General features: G+C 45.2%; 1 protein-coding gene across 2 annotated transcripts in view; it reads left to right on the top strand.

Moving 5' to 3' along the window:
- The window catches only part of LOC142210780 (alpha-1B-glycoprotein-like), a 37,980-nt gene extending 35,100 nt beyond the window's left edge, over positions 1 to 2,880 (top strand). For both annotated transcript variants that reach the window (XM_075280200.1, XM_075280199.1), the window contains exons 8-9: positions 997 to 1,092; positions 2,147 to 2,880. In XM_075280200.1, coding sequence (XP_075136301.1) covers positions 997 to 1,092; positions 2,147 to 2,269 — 219 coding nt within the window. In that variant the 3' untranslated portion in view covers positions 2,270 to 2,880. The remainder of the gene's footprint in view (positions 1 to 996; positions 1,093 to 2,146) is intronic.
- The last annotated feature ends 20,324 nt before the right edge of the window (positions 2,881 to 23,204 follow it).

The raw sequence follows: 23,204 nt of genomic DNA, 5'->3' as shown, positions 1-23,204 counted from the left end.
AGGTTACGTGGGTTGTCTTCTAATAAGCCAATAAAAGGGAGCGAGCTGCATCAAGAATCTGGCTCACTACCCATCTGGCCTTCCTGGATAATCTCTGGAGAGGGGGATAGATAAAATTGTCTACTATAGATATTAAGCCAACAGTCCCATACTCTGTACATAGAAATGGCTCACAATACAGAAACAAGTGAAAGAGTAAAAAAAATGCAGGATTTCTCAGAAAGGATTAAAAATTTTATTATATTACAAAATGTATTAATGACACAAATACCAGAAAATAAAAAGTTGCCCAAAAGTTTAGTTACAAGCTTTAAAAAGCTTATAATTCCAGAGCATATGGAACAAATGTCTTATCCAGAACCCTCTCCAGGATCTGGATGAATTCCTTGGCCTAAACCTACCCAACTTGGGAAGCGAGAGATACTTCCCATCACTATAGTCCCCATACACAATTACAGCTCTGTAGCAAAACCAATTCCATTGATTTTCAGTGTAAACTTGTTGCAGGTCTTTTTCCCATATGGACATATAATCCGCCTAAACAAGTACAATACACAGCCAGACTCTTGTAATAATATAATGAAGGCTCCGCAGCTGCACGGACACCGTCCTCCGGACAAGGACAAAACTGCAAAAATATCCAAGTAAAAAACTTGTATCCAGCACGAAGTGGTAAAGCCTCTAAAACATAACTTTTATTTCAGTAACAAATCGTCCATAAAACTTTGCTCACAGCACGCCATTTAAGCATAAAAATAAAATCCAAGAGACATAACAAAAACGAGACGAGACACTCTCAACATGACATGACGAGGGGGGGAGGGACCCCTTTGGCGCAGCGGTTTTACCTACAGCACTTTTCTGCCGTGGCCCACAACTGGGGCCTTAGCGTAACACGTTATGTTTGACTGTACAGTGACTACTGTAATAATGAAACCAGTACTCACTGTAGTTTTTTGAATAAAGGCGATAATACATTGATGCTTATGTTTTCAGATGGTGTTTAAGAAGACTGAAGGGGACACAGAGGAGAACACTAAGGCACTGAGAACTGACAGGGAGGAATCGTGTCATGCAAAGGAAGAAAAAGAAGTAATAATAAATGTGTGAATCAATGGGATTTTAATACACTGTCTAGCAATAAGTATTTGGACACCTGTGGTAGAATAGAAAAACAACATTTCTTCATATTCAATAGTTGGTAGAACCCAGCAGATGTTCTTCCTTACGGATGGTATTGATCAACACTATACACACAATACTCCCGGATCCCAGTTGAAACTCCTGGTGTATGTGAGCCATTGGTTGGGTGCAGTTTCTCTGGCCAGCATTAGTTGGTTTCTATCTCCCAGATTAGGGGGTCTGCTGTCTCGAGGCACATTTCTACAATCACTGTTCACCTTCCACTTCATAATCACATAGGCCACTGTCGATTTTGGTAATTCAGTTTGTTTGCTATGTCCCTTAAGGATCGACCATTTCTGTGATACCCCACAATTACTCTCAAAATCGGACAACTCTGCACTTTGTGGCATCTTGCATGCGACTAAAGCCAATGCACTAATTCCAATGATGTTTCCTATTTAACAGCGGAAGGTGTGACGTACATCAGGACCGCAGATATCTTCATTTGCATACGTGTCCAAATACTTATTGGTGTATATCTGAATCACTTTATGACAACGATGATATGTGTATATATAGTATTCATACTACAAATCCCTGATGTTATACTTGCCTCTTTTTTATTACCAATTTCACGCAGACTTCAGTCTACAACACACTTTTGCACTTATGAGTTCACATTCCTTCAGTCAGTACAGAGTAACCCCATAAGCAAAGTCAGGAAAGAACCTCCTTATAAACAATGCCAGAAAAGTGCCTATACATAAACAATGGTGTCAGAAAAGTGTCCGACATACAGAGTGCCCCACATAGAGTGTCAGCACAGAAAGCTCAATAATACTGTCAGCAGAGCACCCCCTTACAAATAGTACCGTACTGTAGAATTGCTGCCTTACAAAGGCTGGCTTTGCAGTTGTTGCAATAAATTTGCCTCTAACTCCCCCTACTGCTTTTACAAGGAGACAAGCCTGCATATATACACAGTATATTGTCTCACTTGCACTTTCTCTTTCACATGAAGGTCTTGCAGATGAAGAATAGTGATGCACTGAAGGAAAGCTTGCTACCAACATTGCCAACCAGAGCAGTTTCTGCCGTGGTAGAGAAGGTGAATGAACAAGAGGAGCTGCAAACAAGCAACTAGAAGGAAGTATCTGGAGGAAAAAAGTCACTTCACTTAATGAAGATATCAACAAAGTATAAGGACTATTGCTAAATTTCCAGTGATTGTGTAAAGCAATAACAAACTAACACAAATGTACTGCGTATTTCAGGTGTGTGCCTATAAAAACACTGAAAATCAGAAATCATTATATTTCTTACATTTTGACATTGTATTTTGTAGATGTTACTAAAGTAACACATCTGCATACTACATATATTATATTTTGTACTATAGTGTGTTTCCTTCATCAGGCCAGGAATCCTTATCTTCATTTTGGAGATGGGCTGGACTCTCACATATATATGTTACCCCCTTTTCACTGCTTTGAAACTAGATGGCAAATTTCAATGGAATAGGATGAAGAATTGAGCTGGTGAGGTGAGGTTAGGAGTGCATGGTGGCACTTGCAAGGTGCAGTAGAATTTTCACAGCCATGTGATAACTTAATATTTCTCGATTGAATAAAGTCCATAAGACCAAGACTACAAGGTCATATGAAATATTTCACAGGTAATATGACATATGTAATGGTTAAAGTTGGGTGAATAGATTCATTCTGAGCCAGGTTTGACTTGAATATTCTAAACTGTTCTGTTTTTAACTATTCCAAATAAATGGTGTTTTGAGAGTTAAAATGGCCACTGTCACATTCATTGAGCACATAAAATACAGATTCATTTACAATATATAAGGTAGTATGGGCACAAAGACAAGGCATTTCAGTGATAGTGTAAGTAGGGGATGGATGTGTTATTCATCACTGAATGATCCAAAGCAATTACTCCACACTTACTTCACTAAAGCTTGCACTAAAGCTAGAGAACTGTAGGAGTAGGAGAGTTAGAACAAAGTTTTGTCAGATTTAATCAATTACAGCCAGATTAGTAACAGTAAGGGTGCATTCACACAGAGGAAAATAATGCTGAATTTGATGTGGAATTTCAGCGCTGAAAAAAAAGCCTCCCATTGACTTCAATGGGTTCCTTTTTCTGCTAGCAAAGGAACCCTTTGTAGTCAATGCAAGTCTTTTTTTCAGTGCTGAAATTCCACACCAAATTCCTCACCATTCTCCTCTGTGCGAATGGACCCTAAGGAAAAATTTGTGCTGTGTGAGCTAGACTTCCACCTCTCAGCCAGACATGTCCTGGCCCGCCATATTATTCCATGGCATACTGCCACTCATGCTGCCACTAGAGCTAGAAATTGTATTGATAGTGTCCCAGGCGTCCTGACAGTATTATATACTATGTTTTAAGCCAATTTAAGTAATTGTTTATACCAAACTTGTTTGACCCAAAACGAATCTTGAACCCAATCTCCCGAATCTGAAAATAAACAAATCTTGAGAGGTTCGCTCATCTCTATTAATGGTGGGTGGATACAATATCAGTGAACTTTGCTATGACTGGCTGCTGTAATGTGATGTCACTGGGCCCGACTGAAGAACTGGTTATGGTTTAAGCAGATTCCCTTGAAAATAATCCTTTTCAACACTGTATGTAAAATAAATAATTTTATTTGCAATAGTTATCAGAGATGAGCGAACAGTGTTCTATCGAACTCATGTTCGATCGGATATTAGGCTGTTCGGCATGTTCGAATCGAATCGAACACCGCGTGGTAAAGTGCGCCATTACTCGATTCCCCTCCCACCTTCCCTGGCGCCTTTTTTGCTCCAATAACAGCGCAGGGTAGGTGGGACAGGAACTACGACACCGGTGACGTTGAAAAAAGTAGGCAAAACCCATTGGCTGCCGAAAACATGTCACCTCTAATTTAAAAGAACAGCGACGCCCAGCTTCGCGTCATTCTGAGCTTGCAATTCACCGGGGACGGAGGTTTCCGTCCAGTTAGCTAGGGCTTAGATTCTGGGTAGGCAGGGACAGGCTAGGATAGGAAGGAGAAGACAACCAACAGCTCTTATAAGAGCTAAATTCCAGGGAGAAGCTTGTCAGTGTAACGTGGCACTGACGGGCTCAATCGCCGCAACCCAGCTTTCCCAGGATCCTGAATGGAATACACTGTCAGTGTATTCCCGTATACCCTATATATACCCCCGATCCCCGTTCCAACGGTGTGCCCCCCCCACCTTCACCCCAGAAATACACTGCAAGTCCCCTAGCAATAGAATTGGGGCTATATACACCCACTATTTTTGCTACTGCCATATAGTGCCATTGTCTGACTGGGAATTCAAAGAATATATTGGGGTTACATATCACTTCAATTCCAGGGAGAAGCTTGTCAGTGTAACGTGGCACTGACAGGCTCAATCGCCGCAACCCAGCTTTCCCAGGATCCTGAATGGAATACACTGACAGTGTATTCCCGTATACCCCATATATACACCCCAAATCCCCGTTCCAACGGTGTGCCCCCCCACCTTCACCTCAGAAATACCCTGCAAGTCCCCTAGCAATAGAATTGGGGCTATATACACCCACAATTTTTGCTACTGGTATATAGTGCCATTGTCTGACTGGGAATTCAAAGAATATATTGGGGTTATGTGCACCCACAATTTTTGCTAATGCTATATAGTGTCATTGTCTCACTGGGAATTCAAAGAATATATTGGGGTTATGTGCACCCACAATTTTTGCTACTGGTATACAGTGCCATTGTCTCACTGGGAATTCAAAGAATATATTGGGGTTATGTGCACCCACAATTTTTGCTACTTGTATATAGTGCCATTGTCTGACTGGGAATTCAAAGAATATATTGGGGCTACGTGCACCCACAATTTTTGCTACTGGTATATAGTGCCATTGTCTGACTGGGAATTCAAAGAATATATTGGGGTTATGTGCACACACAATTTTTGCTACTAGTATATAGTGCCATTGTCTGACTGGGAATTCAAAGAATATATTGGGGTTACGTGCACCCACAATTTTTGCTACTGGTATATAGTGCCATTGTCTGACTGGGAATTCAAAGAATATATTGGGGTTATGTGCACCCACAATTTTTGCTACTGGTATATAGTGCCAGTTTCTGACTGGGAATTCAAAGAATATATGGGGGTTATGTGCACCCACAATTTTTGCTACTGCTATATAGTGCCATTGTTTCACTGGGAATTCAAAGAATATATTGGGGTTATGTGCACCCACAATTTTTGCTACTAGTATATAGTGCCATTGTCTCACTGGGAATTCAAAGAATATATTGGGGTTACGTGCACCCACAATTTTTGCTACTGGTATATAGTGCCATTGTCTGACTGGGAATTCAAAGAATATATTGGGGTTATGTGCACCCACAATTTTTGCTACTGCTATATAGTGCCATTGTCTGACTGGGAATTCAAAGAATATATTGGGGTTATGTGCACACACAATTTTTGCTACTGCTATATAGTGCCAGTTTCTGACTGGGAATTCAAAGAATATATTGGGGTTATGTGCACCCACAATTTTTGCTACAGGTATATAGTGCCAGTTTCTGACTGGGAATTCAAAGAATATATTGGGGTTACGTGCACCCACAATTTTTGCTACTGCTATATAGTGCCATTGTCTCACTGGGAATTCAAAGAATATATTGGGGTTACGTGCACCCACAATTTTTGCTACTGCTATATAGTGCCATTGTCTGACTGGGAATTCAAAGAATATATTGGGGTTATGTGCACCCACAATTTTTGCTACTGCTATATAGTGCCAGTTTCTGACTGGGAATTCAAAGAATATATTGGGGTTATGTGCACCCACAATTTTTGCTACTGGTATATAGTGCCAGTTTCTGACTGGGAATTCAAAGAATATATTGGGGTTATGTGCACCCACAATTTTTGCTACTGGTATATAGTGCCAGTTTCTGACTGGGAATTCAAAGAATATATTGGGGTTACGTGCACCCACAATTTTTGCTACTGCTATATAGTGCCATTGTTTCACTGGGAATTCAAAGAATATATTGGGGTTATGTGCACCCACAATTTTTGCTACTAGTATATAGTGCCATTGTCTCACTGGGAATTCAAAGAATATATTGGGGTTACGTGCACCCACAATTTTTGCTACTGGTATATAGTGCCATTGTCTGACTGGGAATTCAAAGAATATATTGGGGTTATGTGCACCCACAATTTTTGCTACTAGTATATAGTGCCATTGTCTGACTGGGAATTCAAAGAATATATTGGGGTTACGTGCACCCACAATTTTTGCTACTGGTATATAGTGCCATTGTCTCACTGGGAATTCAAAGAATATATTGGGGTTACGTGCACCCACAATTTTTGCTACTGGTATATAGTGCCATTGTCTCACTGGGAATTCAAAGAATATATTGGGGTTACGTGCACCCACAATTTTTGCTACTGGTATATAGTGCCAGTTTCTGAGTGGAAATTCCCCAAATAATTTGGGGATTCATTCACCCTACATCTCAGGCTCTTGCCATATTCACCCAGGTTGTCAGTGCAGCACCAGCTCGTTCCCAGACAGCTCGGCCCGAAAAACACATTACCTATATAGAGGATTTGGACAATGAAGACAACATGTTCTAAATCTAATGTCTGCACCTTCTCCAGAATTAAAATAAAGGTAGCGTTTAACTTTCAAATAGCACTGCACAAAGGAAGATCTTATCAGCTTGTCTCATGACATGCTACTAAAAAGTGTCATTTGTGTATCTTAATGTAAATATAGTTGTATAAGCTTTTTGGGTTTTAGGCACTGCCAAGTTATTTATTACCACCCGCTCCCTTATAATGATGATGACGCCAAAGTCACTGTGGGTATTCAGAGCTCACAGCTTTGGTTGACATTTGTCTTGCTCTCTGTCGGTACCAGCTGTCTTTTTGGATACCGTAAAGTTATGTTGACTTTATTAACAGCTATAGAAGCTTTAGCCAGGTTGTAACGGTGTGTAACCCTAACAACACTAAGTGGGATACACATTAATAGTCAGTCTATGTACGCTAAACGTATCACTGAAGTAATTTTTTTTCCCTCTCCCCTAATATAAGAAAGGAACAGACATTAGACCTAGACCGGGGTTCGAGGCTTGTAAAAATCCAGTATTATTTGTTCTTCATGATGTGAAATATCTTGTTGAAAAGCAACCCAAGATGAAGTCAGCCATGTGTGCCAGTGTGTTACTTGGCATGCCTTTGCTGGCCCCAACTGTAAGGGTCACTCTCCATTTCCTCCATTTTCCACTCCCCTTCACACCATTTGTGGTGAAGCAATGGGATGCACTGAAGTGCACCCTCTAGCCTCGTGTGGGACAGGGACATCAGATGCCACTCCAACCCCCTCGTCTTCCTCCGCCAGCCAACGGTGCGAAGATGAGAGGAGTGTGCTCTGAATGTTTTCTGCCTAGCAGAGGCTAATTCTCACTTACGAAAATGGCCCCACTTTGACCTGTATATCAGGCACAATGGTGTAGGTTTCAAAGAAACATGGCACCAACAAGTTGAAAAACGTGGGCCATGCGTGGACCGTGTTTGAGTCTGGCAAGCTCCAGATCTGCTACCAGGTTCCAGCCATTATCACAGGCGCAAAAATGCCAGGCCCCAGGTGTAGCAGGGAAAAAAAAATGCCATCTCAGCCAGGATGGCATCCCTGACCTCGGAGGCACTGTGCTGTCTGTCCCCCAAGCTGATCAGTTTCAGCACGGCCTGCTGACATCTCCCCACACCAGTGTTACAGTGTTTGCCGCTAGTAGCTGGGGTGGAGGTTGCAGCATCGTAGGGTTTCAGTCTACTCCTGCCATGAATTTTGGCCTGGGAGAGGAGATAGGCCACCCCAGTTTGCACCCGGGGACCAGACTCCACCACATTCACCCTGCCTGTCATTAAAGATAAGCACTGCAGCATCCCTGACCACAGGCGCTTGTCCATGTGTCGGTGGTCAAGTGGACCTTGCAGCAAAGCGCAGAGCTCTGGGCCCGACTGATGTTATGGGACACATGCAGGCGCAAGGCAGGGACAGCACACCAAGAGAAGTAGTAACGGCTAGGCCCAGCATAGGGAGGTGCCCCAGCTGCCATCTGCTGACGGAAGGCCTGGGTATCCAGAAGCATAAACAAACACCAACATCTCCAGGGCCAGCAGTTTATCGATGAGGCTGTTAAAGGCTTGGGCATGGGGGTGGGTTGTGTTGTACTTCTGCCTGCAATGAAAAGCTTTGGAGATGTGGAGTGGCTGGGAAGAGGCGCATGATGGTGCAGGCCAAAAGGGCGCATGAGGGTGAACTCCCCAGTGTGTCAGAGATAGGTGTGTAGGTGTCCTTGCATCATATACTTGCACCATATTTGGCTTTGGAAGTTAATTTTGTGCCAAAAAGGGGTTAAGACAGCGATCCCTCAGCTACTCCCGTTACACTGTCTATTGAAGTTACCATCTGTGGAAGTGGATCACCATTTCTAAGATCCCAAAGGAAGCAGGCAAGAGATGTGCAGTTCAGAAAAAAAGATGAGAAAATAAGTGTAGGCTGTAGAGCACAGAGGGATCGGAGAGGACAGAGCTGGTGTCGGACAGGTATTCCCACAACATGCGCCTATACTTGTCCCTCCTGGTGACACTAGGCCCCTGAGTGGCAGTAATTTGTCCAGGGGGGCCATTAACGTGTTCCAGACCTAGGAATAAGTCTTCCAACAGGGTAGAGTTTTGCATGCCTTTGCTTCTACCCACTGTTTTTGCTGCTTAGCTTCCCTCCACATCTACACTGCTTTCGCCCCTAAACATCACCCCACTTTATGCATCTGCTTCTACCCTGTTTTTTTGTTGAATTAGCTTCCCTCCACATCTACACTGCTTTCACCCCTAAACATCACCCCAGTTTATGCCTTTGCTTCTACCCAGGTTTTTTGTTGATTTAGCTTCCCTCTACATCTACACTGCTTTAGCCCCTAGACATCACCCCTGTCCATGTGGGGTCGGTGGCCTCGTCATCCACCAACTCCTCTTCCAATTGCGCACTGCCCCCTTACTGCAAACCGCACATGACCACAGCTTGCCCTGATGGCAACTGTGTCTCATGATCCCCACTTAGGTCCAGACAAGTCGGTGGCGGGTCCAAAACCCCAAAATTGGAAGGAAATGGCGGATGCTGTAGTATTTCTAACACCTGTTCCTGGTGCTCGGGCCTGGTCTGTGTTGTAACCTGCACCCTGCTTAACGCAGCTGCCATATCCGGAGTTGTGATGAGCACATGCTGATGTTTCGTGTCCAGTGCAATGGATGGGATGGGATTTCACATAAGTCTGCCACCCATGGCCACTCATGGTTGAGCAACTGAGGGAGTTGACTTTGACGAACCCGAGGGTTTTGGAGTTGGAACTACATCAAAGGTCTGTGCTGCTCACACACTCTGCTCAACACATGATATATTTAGTGCCAGCAGTGTGGAGACGTCGCACAACAGCCATTGTTCCAGCAGGTACAGGCGTTGTAGGAGTGCATAGAGGCTAGCAGCAGCAACTATAGACTTTAAAAACTATCCGCACAAGCGCCACACTTTCACCAGTAGCTCAGGAACATTGGGGTACCTTTTTAAAATGATTAGCAGCAATGAGTTAAAAACGTGGCCCAGGCATGGAATATGTTGCAGGCTGCCAAGCTACAGAGCCGATCCCAGGTTACGGCCATTATCACACATGACAACATGCCTGGGCCCAGGTGCAGTGGCAAAAACCACATTGCCGTCTCATCGAGGATGGCATGACTCACTTTGTAGGCAGTGTGCTGTCTGGCCCCCAAGCTGATGAGCTTCAGCACGGCCCGCTGACGTCTCCCCACACCAGTGTTGCAGCGTTTCCAGCTCGTAGCTGGGGTCAATTTAACAGCGGAGGAGGGTGGTGTTTCAGCCCTCCTCCCAGGAATGTTGTGTGGGGAGACAAGTCAGGCCACCACATTTTGCAACCCGGTCCACGCCTCAACTACATTCAACCACTGTGCCAAAATTGAAAGGTAGCGTCCCTGTCTGCATGCACTTGTCCATTCGTAACTGGTCACGTGGAACTTTAGGGCTAAGCACTGAATTTAGGGACCGCCTCATGTTTGGGGGAAAGTGCTGGTGTGGACGGCACAGTGCGGTGGCGCAGTAGACACTCTGCCCAAAAAGGGCAGAGTGTCCCCCAGCCGGGATTCCAACATCTCCTGGGCCAGATTTCTTGAGATGAGGCCGTTGAAGCCTTGGGCATGTGGGTGGGTTGCGCTGTACTTTAGCATGAAATGAAAGGCTTGGGAGATGGGGAGTTGCTGGGAAGAGGCGCATGATGGCGCGGGCAAAAGGAGAAATGGCAGGAAAAGGTGAGGATGAGGGTGAACTCCCCAAAGTGTCAGAGGCAGATGTGGAGGTGTCCTGGCTGCTGGTCTGGACTGCAGCGCCAGCCCTGTCAACAGTGGGAGAGGCAGTGGCCGCCAGGCCAAACGACGATTATCCTGCGCTTGCTCTCACCCACTGAGCCCAGGGCTTGCCTTCCAAATGATGGCACCCGCAAGAGGTGGTGAGATTCCTCTCTGCAGATCTCCAACCCATCTTGGACTTGCAAATTGCACTAAATTTGTCATGTAACTGACATGTATATGATGATTCTATCCATTGTCTGTTCATTTTGGTGAAAGTCAGCCTGTCAGCTGACAGACAGCTGTGCTTGTCAGTGATGATGCCACCGGCTGCTTGTACCCCCAGTTTTTGCTGCTTAGCTTGCCTCCACATCCACACTGCTTTTGCCCCTACACATCACCCCTATCCATGCCTGTGCCTCTAGCCATAAGTCTGCCACCCATGGAAACTCATGGTGCAGAAAGTGAGGGAGCTGACTCTGAGGAACCCTTGGGTTTTGTAGCTGGTACTCCATCAAAGTTCTCTGCTGCTCACACACCCTGCTCAACATACGGTATCTAGGGTTAGAGCGTGTGGTGACCTCGCACAACAGTAGGTGCTTCAGGCAGATGTAGGCCTTGCTGGAGTGTATTGCGGCTAGCTCCAGGTACTGTAGACTTGGGAAAGTGGGTGTCCAAGTGCCGCACTTTCACCCTTAGCTCAGCTAATTTGGGGTATGTTTTTAAAAAATCGTTGCACCACTACATTGAACACGTGGGCCAGGCATGGAACGTGTTGGAGGCTGGCAAGCTCCAGAGCCCTCCAACAAGACAAAAAAGCCTGGCCCCAGGGGCAGCGGGGATAAACAAATTGCCATCTCATCCAGGATGGCATCCCTGACCTCAGAGGCAGTGTGCTGTCCGTCCCCCAAGCTGATGAGCTTCAACCCAGCCTGCTGACGTCTCCCCACACCAGTGTTGTAGCGTTTCCAGCTCGTAGCTGGGGTCAATCTAACAGCGGAGGAGGAGGGTGGTGTTTCAGCCCTCCTCCCAGAAATGTTGTGTGGGGAGACAAGTCAGTCCACCACATTTTGCAACCCGGTCCATGCCTCAAGTACATTCAACCACTGTGCCAAGATTGAAAGGTAGCGTCCCTGTCCGCATGCACTTGTCCATTCGTAGCTGGTCACGTGGATCTTTTGGGCAAAGCGCTGAACTTAGGGACCGCCTCATGTTTGGCGAAAAGTGCTGGTGTGGACGGCACAGTGAGGTGGCGCAGTAGCCAGCAGGCCCAAAAAGGGCAGAGTGTCCACAAGCTGGGACCCCAACATCTCCTGGGCCAGAATTTTTGAGATGAGGCCGTTGAAGCCTTGGGCATGTGGGTGGGTTGTGCTGTACTTTAGCCTGGAATGAAAGGCCTGGGAGATGGGGAGTCGCATTGCAAAGTGTGTAAACCACACTCAGTTTGTCCTCGACCTATACATTTAGAAATTATCTCCCCCAGCGAGGAACGTGGCCTCGATGGGGGAATTTTTCTAAGGAAGCTAGAAAAGAGGGCATCTTGGGCCTTGCTGGCTCAGGTCTAGCTTCTGTCATGCAGCTGTCTTCTGCCTCTGGACATCCCTTTGCCTCTAGCCACCTTTTTCCCTGCTTAGCTTGCCTCCACATCCACACTGCTTTTGCCCCTAGACATCATCCCTATCCATGCCTCTGCCCCTAGCCATAACTCTGCCACCCCTGTAAACTCATGGTGCAGAAACTTTGGGAGCTGACTTTGAGGAACCCTTGGGTTTTGTAGATGGAACTCCATCAAAGGTCTGTGCAGCTCATACTCAAGGTCTGTGCTGCTCAAGATATGGTATTGTAGGGTTTCAGCGTGTGTGAATGACGGACAACAGCCTGTGTTTGGATAGATGTAGGCCTTGCTAGAGTGTTTTTAGACTAGCAGCGACTCCTGTATACTTGCAAAAGTGGGCGCACAAGCGCCGCATTTTCAACAGTAGCTTCGGTACATTTGGGTATGTTTTCAAAAAACGTTGCACCACTAGGTTATGGTAGAGGGAAGGACCAGCCTTTGCGGAGGATAGGCGGAGAATCAGCACTCACCAAGGTGAGCGCTGATTCTCCGCCTGTCCTCCGCAAAGGCTGGTCCTTCCCTCTACCATAAACTCATGTCCTCCGTGACGGCTATCAGCAGCTGCCTCCCAGTTTCCTACTGGTTCTTGCCTACTATGTTCATTGGTTGTTGTGTTCCACACAACCAAACCAGGTGAGCGGACACCTGATTGTATTTTACTTTCTTCCATCGATATACCAAGGGTATTACGCAAAGAACGGCTCGGTGCCGGGGACCTTGTTTTTTCTTCTCTTTCTAGCACCACTAGGTTAGACGTGGGCCAAACATGGAACGTGTTGGAGGCTGGCAAGCTCCAGAGCCGCTACCAGGTTCCAGCCATTATCACAGGCGTAAAAATGACAGGCCCCAGGTGTAGCAGGGAAAAAAAATGCCATCTCAGCCAGGATGGCATCCCTGACCTCGGAGGCACTGTGCTGTCTGTCCCCCAAGCTGATGAGCTTCAGCACCGCCTGCTGACGTCTCCCCACACCAGTGTTTTAGCGTTTGCCGCTAGTAGCTGGGGTGGAGGTTGCAGCGTCGTAGGGTTTCAGTCTACTCCTGCCATGAATTTTGGCCTGGGAGAGGAGATAGGGTACCTCAGTTTGCACCCCGGGACCAGACTCCACCACATTCACCCTGCCTGTCCTTAAAGATAAGCAGCATCCCTGACCACAGGCGCTTGTCCAAGTGTCGGTGGTCAAGTGGACCTTGCAGCAAAGCGCGGAACTAAGGGCCCACCTGATGTTGAGTGACACGTGCTGGTGCAAGGCGGGGACGCCACACCGGGAGAAGTTGTGACGGCTAGGGACGGCATAGTGAGGTGCCACAGTTGCCATCAGGTCCGGGAAGGCGGGAGTTTCAACAAGCCGGAACGCCAACCTCTCCTGGGCCAGCAGTTTAGCAATGTTGGCGTTCTAGGCTTGCGTGGGTGGGTGGTTAGCGGTGTATTTCTGCCGGCGCTCCAATGTCTGAGAGATGGTGGGTTGTTGTAAAGAAGCGCCTGATGGTGCCTTTGATGGTGCAGGAGAAGGAGATAAGACAGAAACAGGGGAGGATGAGGGAGAAGTCAACAAAGTGTCGGAGGCAGATGAAGTGATGTTCTGGCTCGTCCTCTGGAGTGCATCGCCAGCACTGTGAGCAGAGGCAGTGGCATGAACGGCGGGCGACGTTTGTCCTACCGTTGCTGCCTGCCACTGATTCCATTGCTTGGATTCCAAATGACGGTGCATTGAAGTGGTGGACAGGTTGCTCTTCTCAGGGCCCCTACTTGATTTCGAGAGGCAAATTGTGTAGACGACACTATATCTGTCCTCGGCGCATTCCTTGAAAAAACTCTACACCTTCAAGAAACGTGCCCTCGATGGGGGAGTTTTTCTGGGCTGGGTACAAAAGGGAACATCTTCGGACATTCCGGGTCTGGCCTGGCTTCGGCAAAGCAGCTGACCTCTGCCTCTGGACATGTCTCTGCCTCTAGCTACCCTTTTTGGTGCTGCACCTGCCTCAACATCCACACTACTTTCCCAGCTTGACATCCGCCTTGTCCAGGTGGGGTCGGTGTCCTCGTCGTCCACCACCTCCTCTTCCAACTCCTGTCTCGCCTCCTCCTCCTGCACAATGCGCATGTCAACTGGCTGCCCTGACAGCAACTGCGTCTCATCGTCGTCGATGAGGGTGGGTTGCTGGTCATCCGCCACCAAATCGACCGGAGATGGAATGGAGGAGACTCTAGTGTTTGAGCATCTGGACACAGATACTCGTCTGTTAGGTCCGTGGAATCGCGAAATGGAGGGGCAGGTTGCGGTACAGTCAAAGGAAGGGAGAACAGCTCTGGGGAGCAGGGACAGTTGGGGTTATTGTTCTGGGAAGATTGGGAATTTTGGGTGGAAGGAGGACAAGACTGTTGGGTAAGAGGAGGTAGAGGCTGACTGGCTGGTGGACAATGTGCTTTAAGCGTTATCCGACAGCCATTGCAAGACCTGTTCCTGGTTCTCGGGCCTACTAATCTTTGTACCATTCAGCCTAGTTAATGTGGAACTTTTGTGCAAAGCGCAGAACTTAGGGCCCGCCTGATGTTAAGGGACATACGCTGGTACAAGGCTCAACTCACCCTAAGTGCCAAAAACACTGCTGGTGCAAGGCTCTACTCATGCCAAGGGCCTCAATCTCTGCTGGTAGCTCAGCTTAAGGTCCTGTAACTTTGTTTGGAAGGGCTCATGTTAAGGGCTAGAAAAGTGAATTTTGGAAGGTCTTACCACATCACACACACACACACACACACACACACACACACACACACTCAAAATGACAGTTAAGGGTGAGGGCTTTTGGATTTCCCATTGTCTATTCCATCCGTGGTTGTCATGGGGAACGTGATTTAAAGGGGTGGTTGTTACTGTTTGTTGAGCTTAAATTGGGGTTTGTGTCCATCCATTTGGGGAGTAAAGAAGGTTTCCAGGTATTTTCCCACTTTGATAGAGGTTTTTTTGAATGTGTAAAGTGTGTAGTTGTTAGGCTGTGATGTTGGGGTAATAGAGGGTCTTTGGTGTGTTAGATGCCCCCAGACATGCTTCCCCTGCTGTCCCAGTGTCATTCCAGAGGTGTTGGCATCATTTCCTGTGGTGTCATAGTGGACTTGGTGACCCTCCAGACACGGATTTGGGTTTCCCCCTTAACGAGTATATGTTCCCCATAGACTATAATGGGGTTCGAAACCCGTTCAAACACACGAACAGTGAGCGGCTGTTCGATTCGAATTTCGAACCTCGAACATTTTAGTGTTCGCTCATCTCTAATAGTTATAAAGAATGACATCATCAGAGGTGTGACTTAGGGGTGTAATAGGTGCTAATAGAGTCCTAACTTGAAGCTTCGTGGCCCCACTGTAAAATCTGTAATGAACCCTGTCTGAAATGCAGAGGCTGTGGTTGTATGTGGAAATAGAAGCCTTAGGAAACCATAAGATATCTCTTTCCAATGTGAGGTGACCAGTACTATAAGTGGCACATGCCTCGGGAAATTATGCATTTAAATCAGTTACAATAACTAATAAAAGAAATATAAACTGTTACTTGTGATTAATAAACATACATATGTATGGTATAAGGATCTTAATACTTCAATAAAACGTTTGATCTCAAAATGGAGCATAAGTGGTTATTAATAGAGATGAGCGAACAGTGTTCTATCGAACTCATGTTCGATCGGATATTAGGCTGTTCGGCATGTTCGAATCGAATCGAACACCGCGTGGTAAAGTGCGCCATTACTCGATTCCCCTCCCACCTTCCCTGGCGCCTTTTTTGCTCCAATAACAGCGCAGGGTAGGTGGGACAGGAACTACGACACCGGTGACGTTGAAAAAAGTAGGCAAAACCCATTGGCTGCCGAAAACATATGACCTCTAATTTAAAAGAACAGCGCCGCCCAGCTTCGCGTCATTCTGAGCTTGCAATTCACCGGGGACGGAGGTTTCCGTCCAGTTAGCTAGGGGTTAGATTCTGGGTAGGCAGGGACAGGCTAGGATAGGAAGGAGAAGACAACCACAACAGCTCTTGTAAGAGCTAAATTCCAGGGAGAAGCTTGTCAGTGTAACGTGGCACTGACGGGCTCAATCGCCGCAACCCAGCTTTCCCAGGATCCTGAATGGAATACACTGTCAGTGTATTCCCGTATACCCGATATATACCCCCGATACCCGTTCCAACGGTGTGCCCCCCCACCTTCACCCCAGAAATACCCTGCAAGTCCCCTAGCAATAGGATTGGGGCTATATACACCCACTATTTTTGCTACTGCCATATAGTGCCATTGTCTCACTGGGAATTCAAAGAATATATTGGGCTTACATATAACTTCAATTCCAGGGAGAAGCTTGTCAGTGTAACGTGGCACTGACGGGCTCAATCGCCGCAACCCAGCTTTCCCAGGATCCTGAATGGAACACACTGACAGTGTATTCCCGTATACCCCATATATACACCCCAAATCCCCGTTCCAACGGTGTGCCCCCCCACCTTCACCTCAGAAATACCCTGCAAGTCCCCTAGCAATAGAATTGGGGCTATATACACCCACAATTTTTGCTACTGGTATATAGTGCCATTGTCTGACTGGGAATTCAAAGAATATATTGGGGTTACGTGCACCCACAATTTTTGCTACTGCTATACAGTGCCATTGTCTCACTGGGAATTCAAAGAATATATGGGGGTTATGTGCACCCACAATTTTTAATACTGGTATACAGTGCCATTGTCTCACTGGGAATTCAAAGAATATATTGGGGTTATGTGCACCCACAATTTTTACTACTGGTATATAGTGCCATTGTCTGACTGGGAATTCAAAGAATATATGGGGGTTACGTGCACCCACAATTTTTACTACTGGTATATAGTGCCATTGTCTGACTGGGAATTCAAAGAATATATTGGGGTGACGTGCACCCACAATTTTTGCTACTGCTATACAGTGCCATTGTCTCACTGGGAATTCAAAGAATATATGGGGGTTATGTGCACCCACAATTTTTAATACTGGTATACAGTGCCATTGTCTCACTGGGAATTCAAAGAATATATTGGGGTTATGTGCACCCACAATTTTTACTACTGGTATACAGTGCCATTGTCTCACTGGGAATTCAAAGAATATATTAAGGTTATGTGCACCCACAATTTTTACTACTGGTATATAGTGCCATTGTCTGACTGGGAATTCAAAGAATATATGGGGGTTACGTGCACCCACAATTTTTGCTACTGCTATACAGTTTCATTGTCTCACTGGGAATTCAAAGAATATATGGGGGTTATGTGCACCCACAATTTTTAATACTGGTATACAGTGCCATTGTCTCACTGGGAATTCAAAGAATATATGGGGGTTATGTGCACCCACAATTTTTAATACTGGTATACAGTGCCATTGTCTGACTGGGAATTCAAAGAATATATTGGGGTTATGTGCACCCACAATTTTTACTACTGGTATACAGTGCCATTGTCTCACTGGGAATTCAAAGAATATATTGGGGTTATGTGCACCCACAATTTTTACTACTGGTATATAGTGCCATTGTCTGACTGGGAATTCAAAGAATATATGGGGGTTACGTGCACCCACAATTTTTACTACTGCTATACAGTTCCATTGTCTGACTGGGAATTCAAAGAATATATGGGGGTTACGTGCACCCACAATTTTTAATACTGGTATACAGTGCCATTGTCTGACTGGGAATTCAAAGAATATATGGGGGTTATGTGCACCCACAATTTTTACTACTGGTATATAGTGCCATTGTCTGACTGGGAATTCAAAGAATATATGGGGGTTATGTGCACCCACAATTTTTAATACTGGTATACAGTGCCATTGTCTGACTGGGAATTCAAAGAATATATTGGGGTTATGTGCACCCACAATTTTTACTACTGGTATACAGTGCCATTGTCTGACTGGGAATTCAAAGAATATATTGGGGTTATGTGCACCCACAATTTTTACTACTGGTATACAGTGCCATTGTCTCACTGGGAATTCAAAGAATATATTGGGGTTATGTGCACCCACAATTTTTACTACTGGTATATAGTGCCATTGTCTGACTGGGAATTCAAAGAATATATGGGGGTTACGTGCACCCACAATTTTTGCTACTGCTATACAGTTCCTTTGTCTCACTGGGAATTCAAAGAATATATGGGGGTTATGTGCACCCACAATTTTTAATACTGGTATACAGTGCCATTGTCTGACTGGGAATTCAAAGAATATATTGGGGTTATGTGCACCCACAATTTTTACTACTGGTATACAGTGCCATTGTCTCACTGGGAATTCAAAGAATATATTGGGGTGACGTGCACCCACAATTTTTGCTACTGCTATACAGTGCCATTGTCTGACTGGGAATTCAAAGAATATATGGGGGTTACGTGCACCCACAATTTTTGCTACTGCTATACAGTTTCATTGTCTCACTGGGAATTCAAAGAATATATGGGGGTTATGTGCACCCACAATTTTTAATACTGGTATACAGTGCCATTGTCTCACTGGGAATTCAAAGAATATATGGGGGTTATGTGCACCCACAATTTTTAATACTGGTATACAGTGCCATTGTCTGACTGGGAATTCAAAGAATATATTGGGGTTATGTGCACCCACAATTTTTACTACTGGTATACAGTGCCATTGTCTCACTGGGAATTCAAAGAATATATTGGGGTTATGTGCACCCACAATTTTTACTACTGGTATATAGTGCCATTGTCTGACTGGGAATTCAAAGAATATATGGGGGTTACGTGCACCCACAATTTTTACTACTGCTATACAGTTCCATTGTCTGACTGGGAATTCAAAGAATATATGGGGGTTACGTGCACCCACAATTTTTAATACTGGTATACAGTGCCATTGTCTGACTGGGAATTCAAAGAATATATGGGGGTTATGTGCACCCACAATTTTTACTACTGGTATATAGTGCCATTGTCTGACTGGGAATTCAAAGAATATATGGGGGTTATGTGCACCCACAATTTTTAATACTGGTATACAGTGCCATTGTCTGACTGGGAATTCAAAGAATATATTGGGGTTATGTGCACCCACAATTTTTACTACTGGTATACAGTGCCATTGTCTGACTGGGAATTCAAAGAATATATTGGGGTTATGTGCACCCACAATTTTTACTACTGGTATACAGTGCCATTGTCTCACTGGGAATTCAAAGAATATATTGGGGTTATGTGCACCCACAATTTTTACTACTGGTATATAGTGCCATTGTCTGACTGGGAATTCAAAGAATATATGGGGGTTACGTGCACCCACAATTTTTGCTACTGCTATACAGTTCCTTTGTCTCACTGGGAATTCAAAGAATATATGGGGGTTATGTGCACCCACAATTTTTAATACTGGTATACAGTGCCATTGTCTGACTGGGAATTCAAAGAATATATTGGGGTTATGTGCACCCACAATTTTTACTACTGGTATACAGTGCCATTGTCTCACTGGGAATTCAAAGAATATATTGGGGTTATGTGCACCCACAATTTTTACTACTGGTATATAGTGCCATTGTCTGACTGGGAATTCAAAGAATATATGGGGGTTATGTGCACCCACAATTTTTAATACTGGTATACAGTGCCATTGTCTGACTGGGAATTCAAAGAATATATTGGGGTTATGTGCACCCACAATTTTTACTACTGGTATACAGTGCCATTGTCTGACTGGGAATTCAAAGAATATATGGGGGTTATGTGCACCCACAATTTTTAATACTGGTATACAGTGCCATTGTCTGACTGGGAATTCAAAGAATATATTGGGGTTATGTGCACCCACAATTTTTACTACTGGTATACAGTGCCATTGTCTGACTGGGAATTCAAAGAATATATGGGGGTTATGTGCACCCACAATTTTTAATACTGGTATACAGTGCCATTGTCTGACTGGGAATTCAAAGAATATATTGGGGTTATGTGCACCCACAATTTTTACTACTGGTATACAGTGCCATTGTCTGACTGGGAATTCAAAGAATATATGGGGGTTATGTGCACCCACAATTTTTACTACTGGTATATAGTGCCATTGTCTGACTGGGAATTCAAAGAATATATGGGGGTTACGTGCACCCACAATTTTTGCTACTGCTATACAGTTCCATTGTCTGACTGGGAATTCAAAGAATATATTGGGGTTATGTGCACCCACAATTTTTACTACTGGTATACAGTGCCATTGTCTGACTGGGAATTCAAAGAATATATGGGGGTTACGTGCACCCACAATTTTTGCTACTGCTATACAGTTCCATTGTCTCACTGGGAATTCAAAGAATATATGGGGGTTATGTGCACCCACAATTTTTAATACTGGTATACAGTGCCATTGTCTGACTGGGAATTCAAAGAATATATGGGGGTTATGTGCACCCACAATTTTTACTACTGGTATACAGTGCCATTGTCTCACTGGGAATTCAAAGAATATATTGGGGTTATGTGCACCCACAATTTTTGCTACTGGTATATAGTGCCATTGTCTGACTGGGAATTCAAAGAATATATGGGGGTTACGTGCACCCACAATTTTTGCTACTGCTATACAGTGCCATTGTCTGACTGGGAATTCAAAGAATATATTGGGGTTATGTGCACCCACAATTTTTACTACTGGTATACAGTGCCATTGTCTGACTGGGAATTCAAAGAATATATGGGGGTTATGTGCACCCACAATTTTTAATACTGGTATACAGTGCCATTGTCTGACTGGGAATTCAAAGAATATATGGGGGTTATGTGCACCCACAATTTTTACTACTGGTATATAGTGCCATTGTCTGACTGGGAATTCAAAGAATATATGGGGGTTATGTGCACCCACAATTTTTAATACTGGTATACAGTGCCATTGTCTGACTGGGAATTCAAAGAATATATTGGGGTTATGTGCACCCACAATTTTTACTACTGGTATACAGTGCCATTGTCTGACTGGGAATTCAAAGAATATATGGGGGTTATGTGCACCCACAATTTTTACTACTGGTATATAGTGCCATTGTCTGACTGGGAATTCAAAGAATATATTGGGGTTATGTGCACCCACTATTTTTACTACTGGTATACAGTGCCATTGTCTGACTGGGAATTCAAAGAATATATGGGGGTTACGTGCACCCACAATTTTTGCTACTGGTATACAGTGCCATTGTCTCACTGGGAATTCCACAAATAATTTGGGGATTCATTCACCCTACATCTCAGGCTCTTGCCATATTCACCCAGGTTGTCAGTGCTGCACCAGCTCGTTCCCAGACAGCTCGGCCCGAAAAACACGTTACCTATATAGAGGATTTGGACAATGAAGACAACATGTTCTAAATCTAATGTCTGCACCTTCTCTAGAATTAAAATAAAGGCAGCGTTTAACTTTCAAATAGCACAGCACAAAGGAAGAGCTTATCAGCTTGTCTCATGACATGCTACTGAAAAGTTTCATTTGTGTATCTTAATGTAAATATAGTTGTATAAGCTTTTTGGGTTTTAGGCACTGCCAAGTTATTTATTACCACCCGCTCCCTTATAATGATGATGACGCCAAAGTCACTGTGGGTGTTCAGAGCTCACAGCTTTGGGTGACATTTGTCTTGCTCTCTGTCGGTACCAGCTGTCTTTTTGGATACCGTAAAGTTATGTTGACTTTATTAACAGCTATAGAAGCTTTAGCCAGGTTGTGACGGTGTGTAACCCTAACAACACTAAGTGGGATACACATTAATAGTCAGTCTATGTACGCTAAACGTATCACTGAAGTAATTTTTTTTCCCTCTCCTCTAATATAAGAAAGGAACAGACATTAGACCTAGACCGGGGTTCGAGGCTTGAAAAAATCCAGTATTATTTGTTCTTCATGATGTGAAATATGTGTTGAAAAGCAACCCAAGATGAAGTCAGCCATGTGTGCCAGTGTGTTACTTGGCATGCCTTTGCTGGCCCCAACTGTAAGGGTCACTCTCCATTTCCTCCATTTTCCACTCCCCTTCACACCATTTGTGGTGAAGCAATGGGATGCACTGAAGTGCACCCTCTAGCCTCGTGTGGGATAGGGACATCAGATGCCACTCCAACCCCCTCGTCTTCCTCCGCCAGCCAACGGTGCGAAGATGAGAGGAGTGTGCTCTGAATGTTTTCTGCCTAGCAGAGGCTAGTTCTCACTTACGAAAATGGCCCCACTTTGACCTGTATATCAGGCACAATGGTGTAGGTTTCAAAGAAACATGGCACCAACAAGTTGGAAAACGTGGGCCATGCGTGGACCGTGTTTGAGTCTGGCAAGCTCCAGATCTGCTACCAGGTTCCAGCCATTATCACAGGCGCAAAAATGCCAGGCCCCATGTGTAGCAGGGAAAAAAAAATGCCATCTCAGCCAGGATGGCATCCCTGACCTCGGAGGCACTGTGCTGTCTGTCCCCCAAGCTGATGAGCTTCAGCACCGCCTGCTGACGTCTCCCCACACCAGTGTTTTAGCGTTTGCCGCTAGTAGCTGTGGTGGAGGTTGCAGCGTCGTAGGGTTTCAGTCTACTCCTGCCATGAATTTTGGCCTGGGAGAGGAGATAGGCCACCCCAGTTTGCACCCGGGGAACAGACTCCACCACATTCACCCTGCCTGTCATTAAAGATAAGCACTGCAGCATCCCTGACCACAGGCGCTTGTCCATGTGTCGGTGGTCAAGTGGACCTTGCAGCAAAGCGCAGAGCTCTGGGCCCGACTGATGTTATGGGACACATGCAGGCGCAAGGCAGAGACAGCACACCAAGAGAAGTAGTAACGGCTAGGCCCAGCATAGGGAGGTGCCCCAGCTGCCATCTGCTGACGGAAGGCCTGGGTCTCCAGAAGCATAAACAAACACCAACATCTCCAGGGCCAGCAGTTTATCGATGAGGCTGTTACAGGCTTGGGCATGGGGGTGG

This window comes from Leptodactylus fuscus, chromosome 6 (genome assembly GCF_031893055.1).
Source record: "Leptodactylus fuscus isolate aLepFus1 chromosome 6, aLepFus1.hap2, whole genome shotgun sequence".
Lineage (NCBI taxonomy): Eukaryota > Metazoa > Chordata > Amphibia > Anura > Leptodactylidae > Leptodactylus > Leptodactylus fuscus.
Note: the sequence above shows the minus strand (reverse complement) of the source record. Positions and strands in the feature narration are given on the sequence as shown.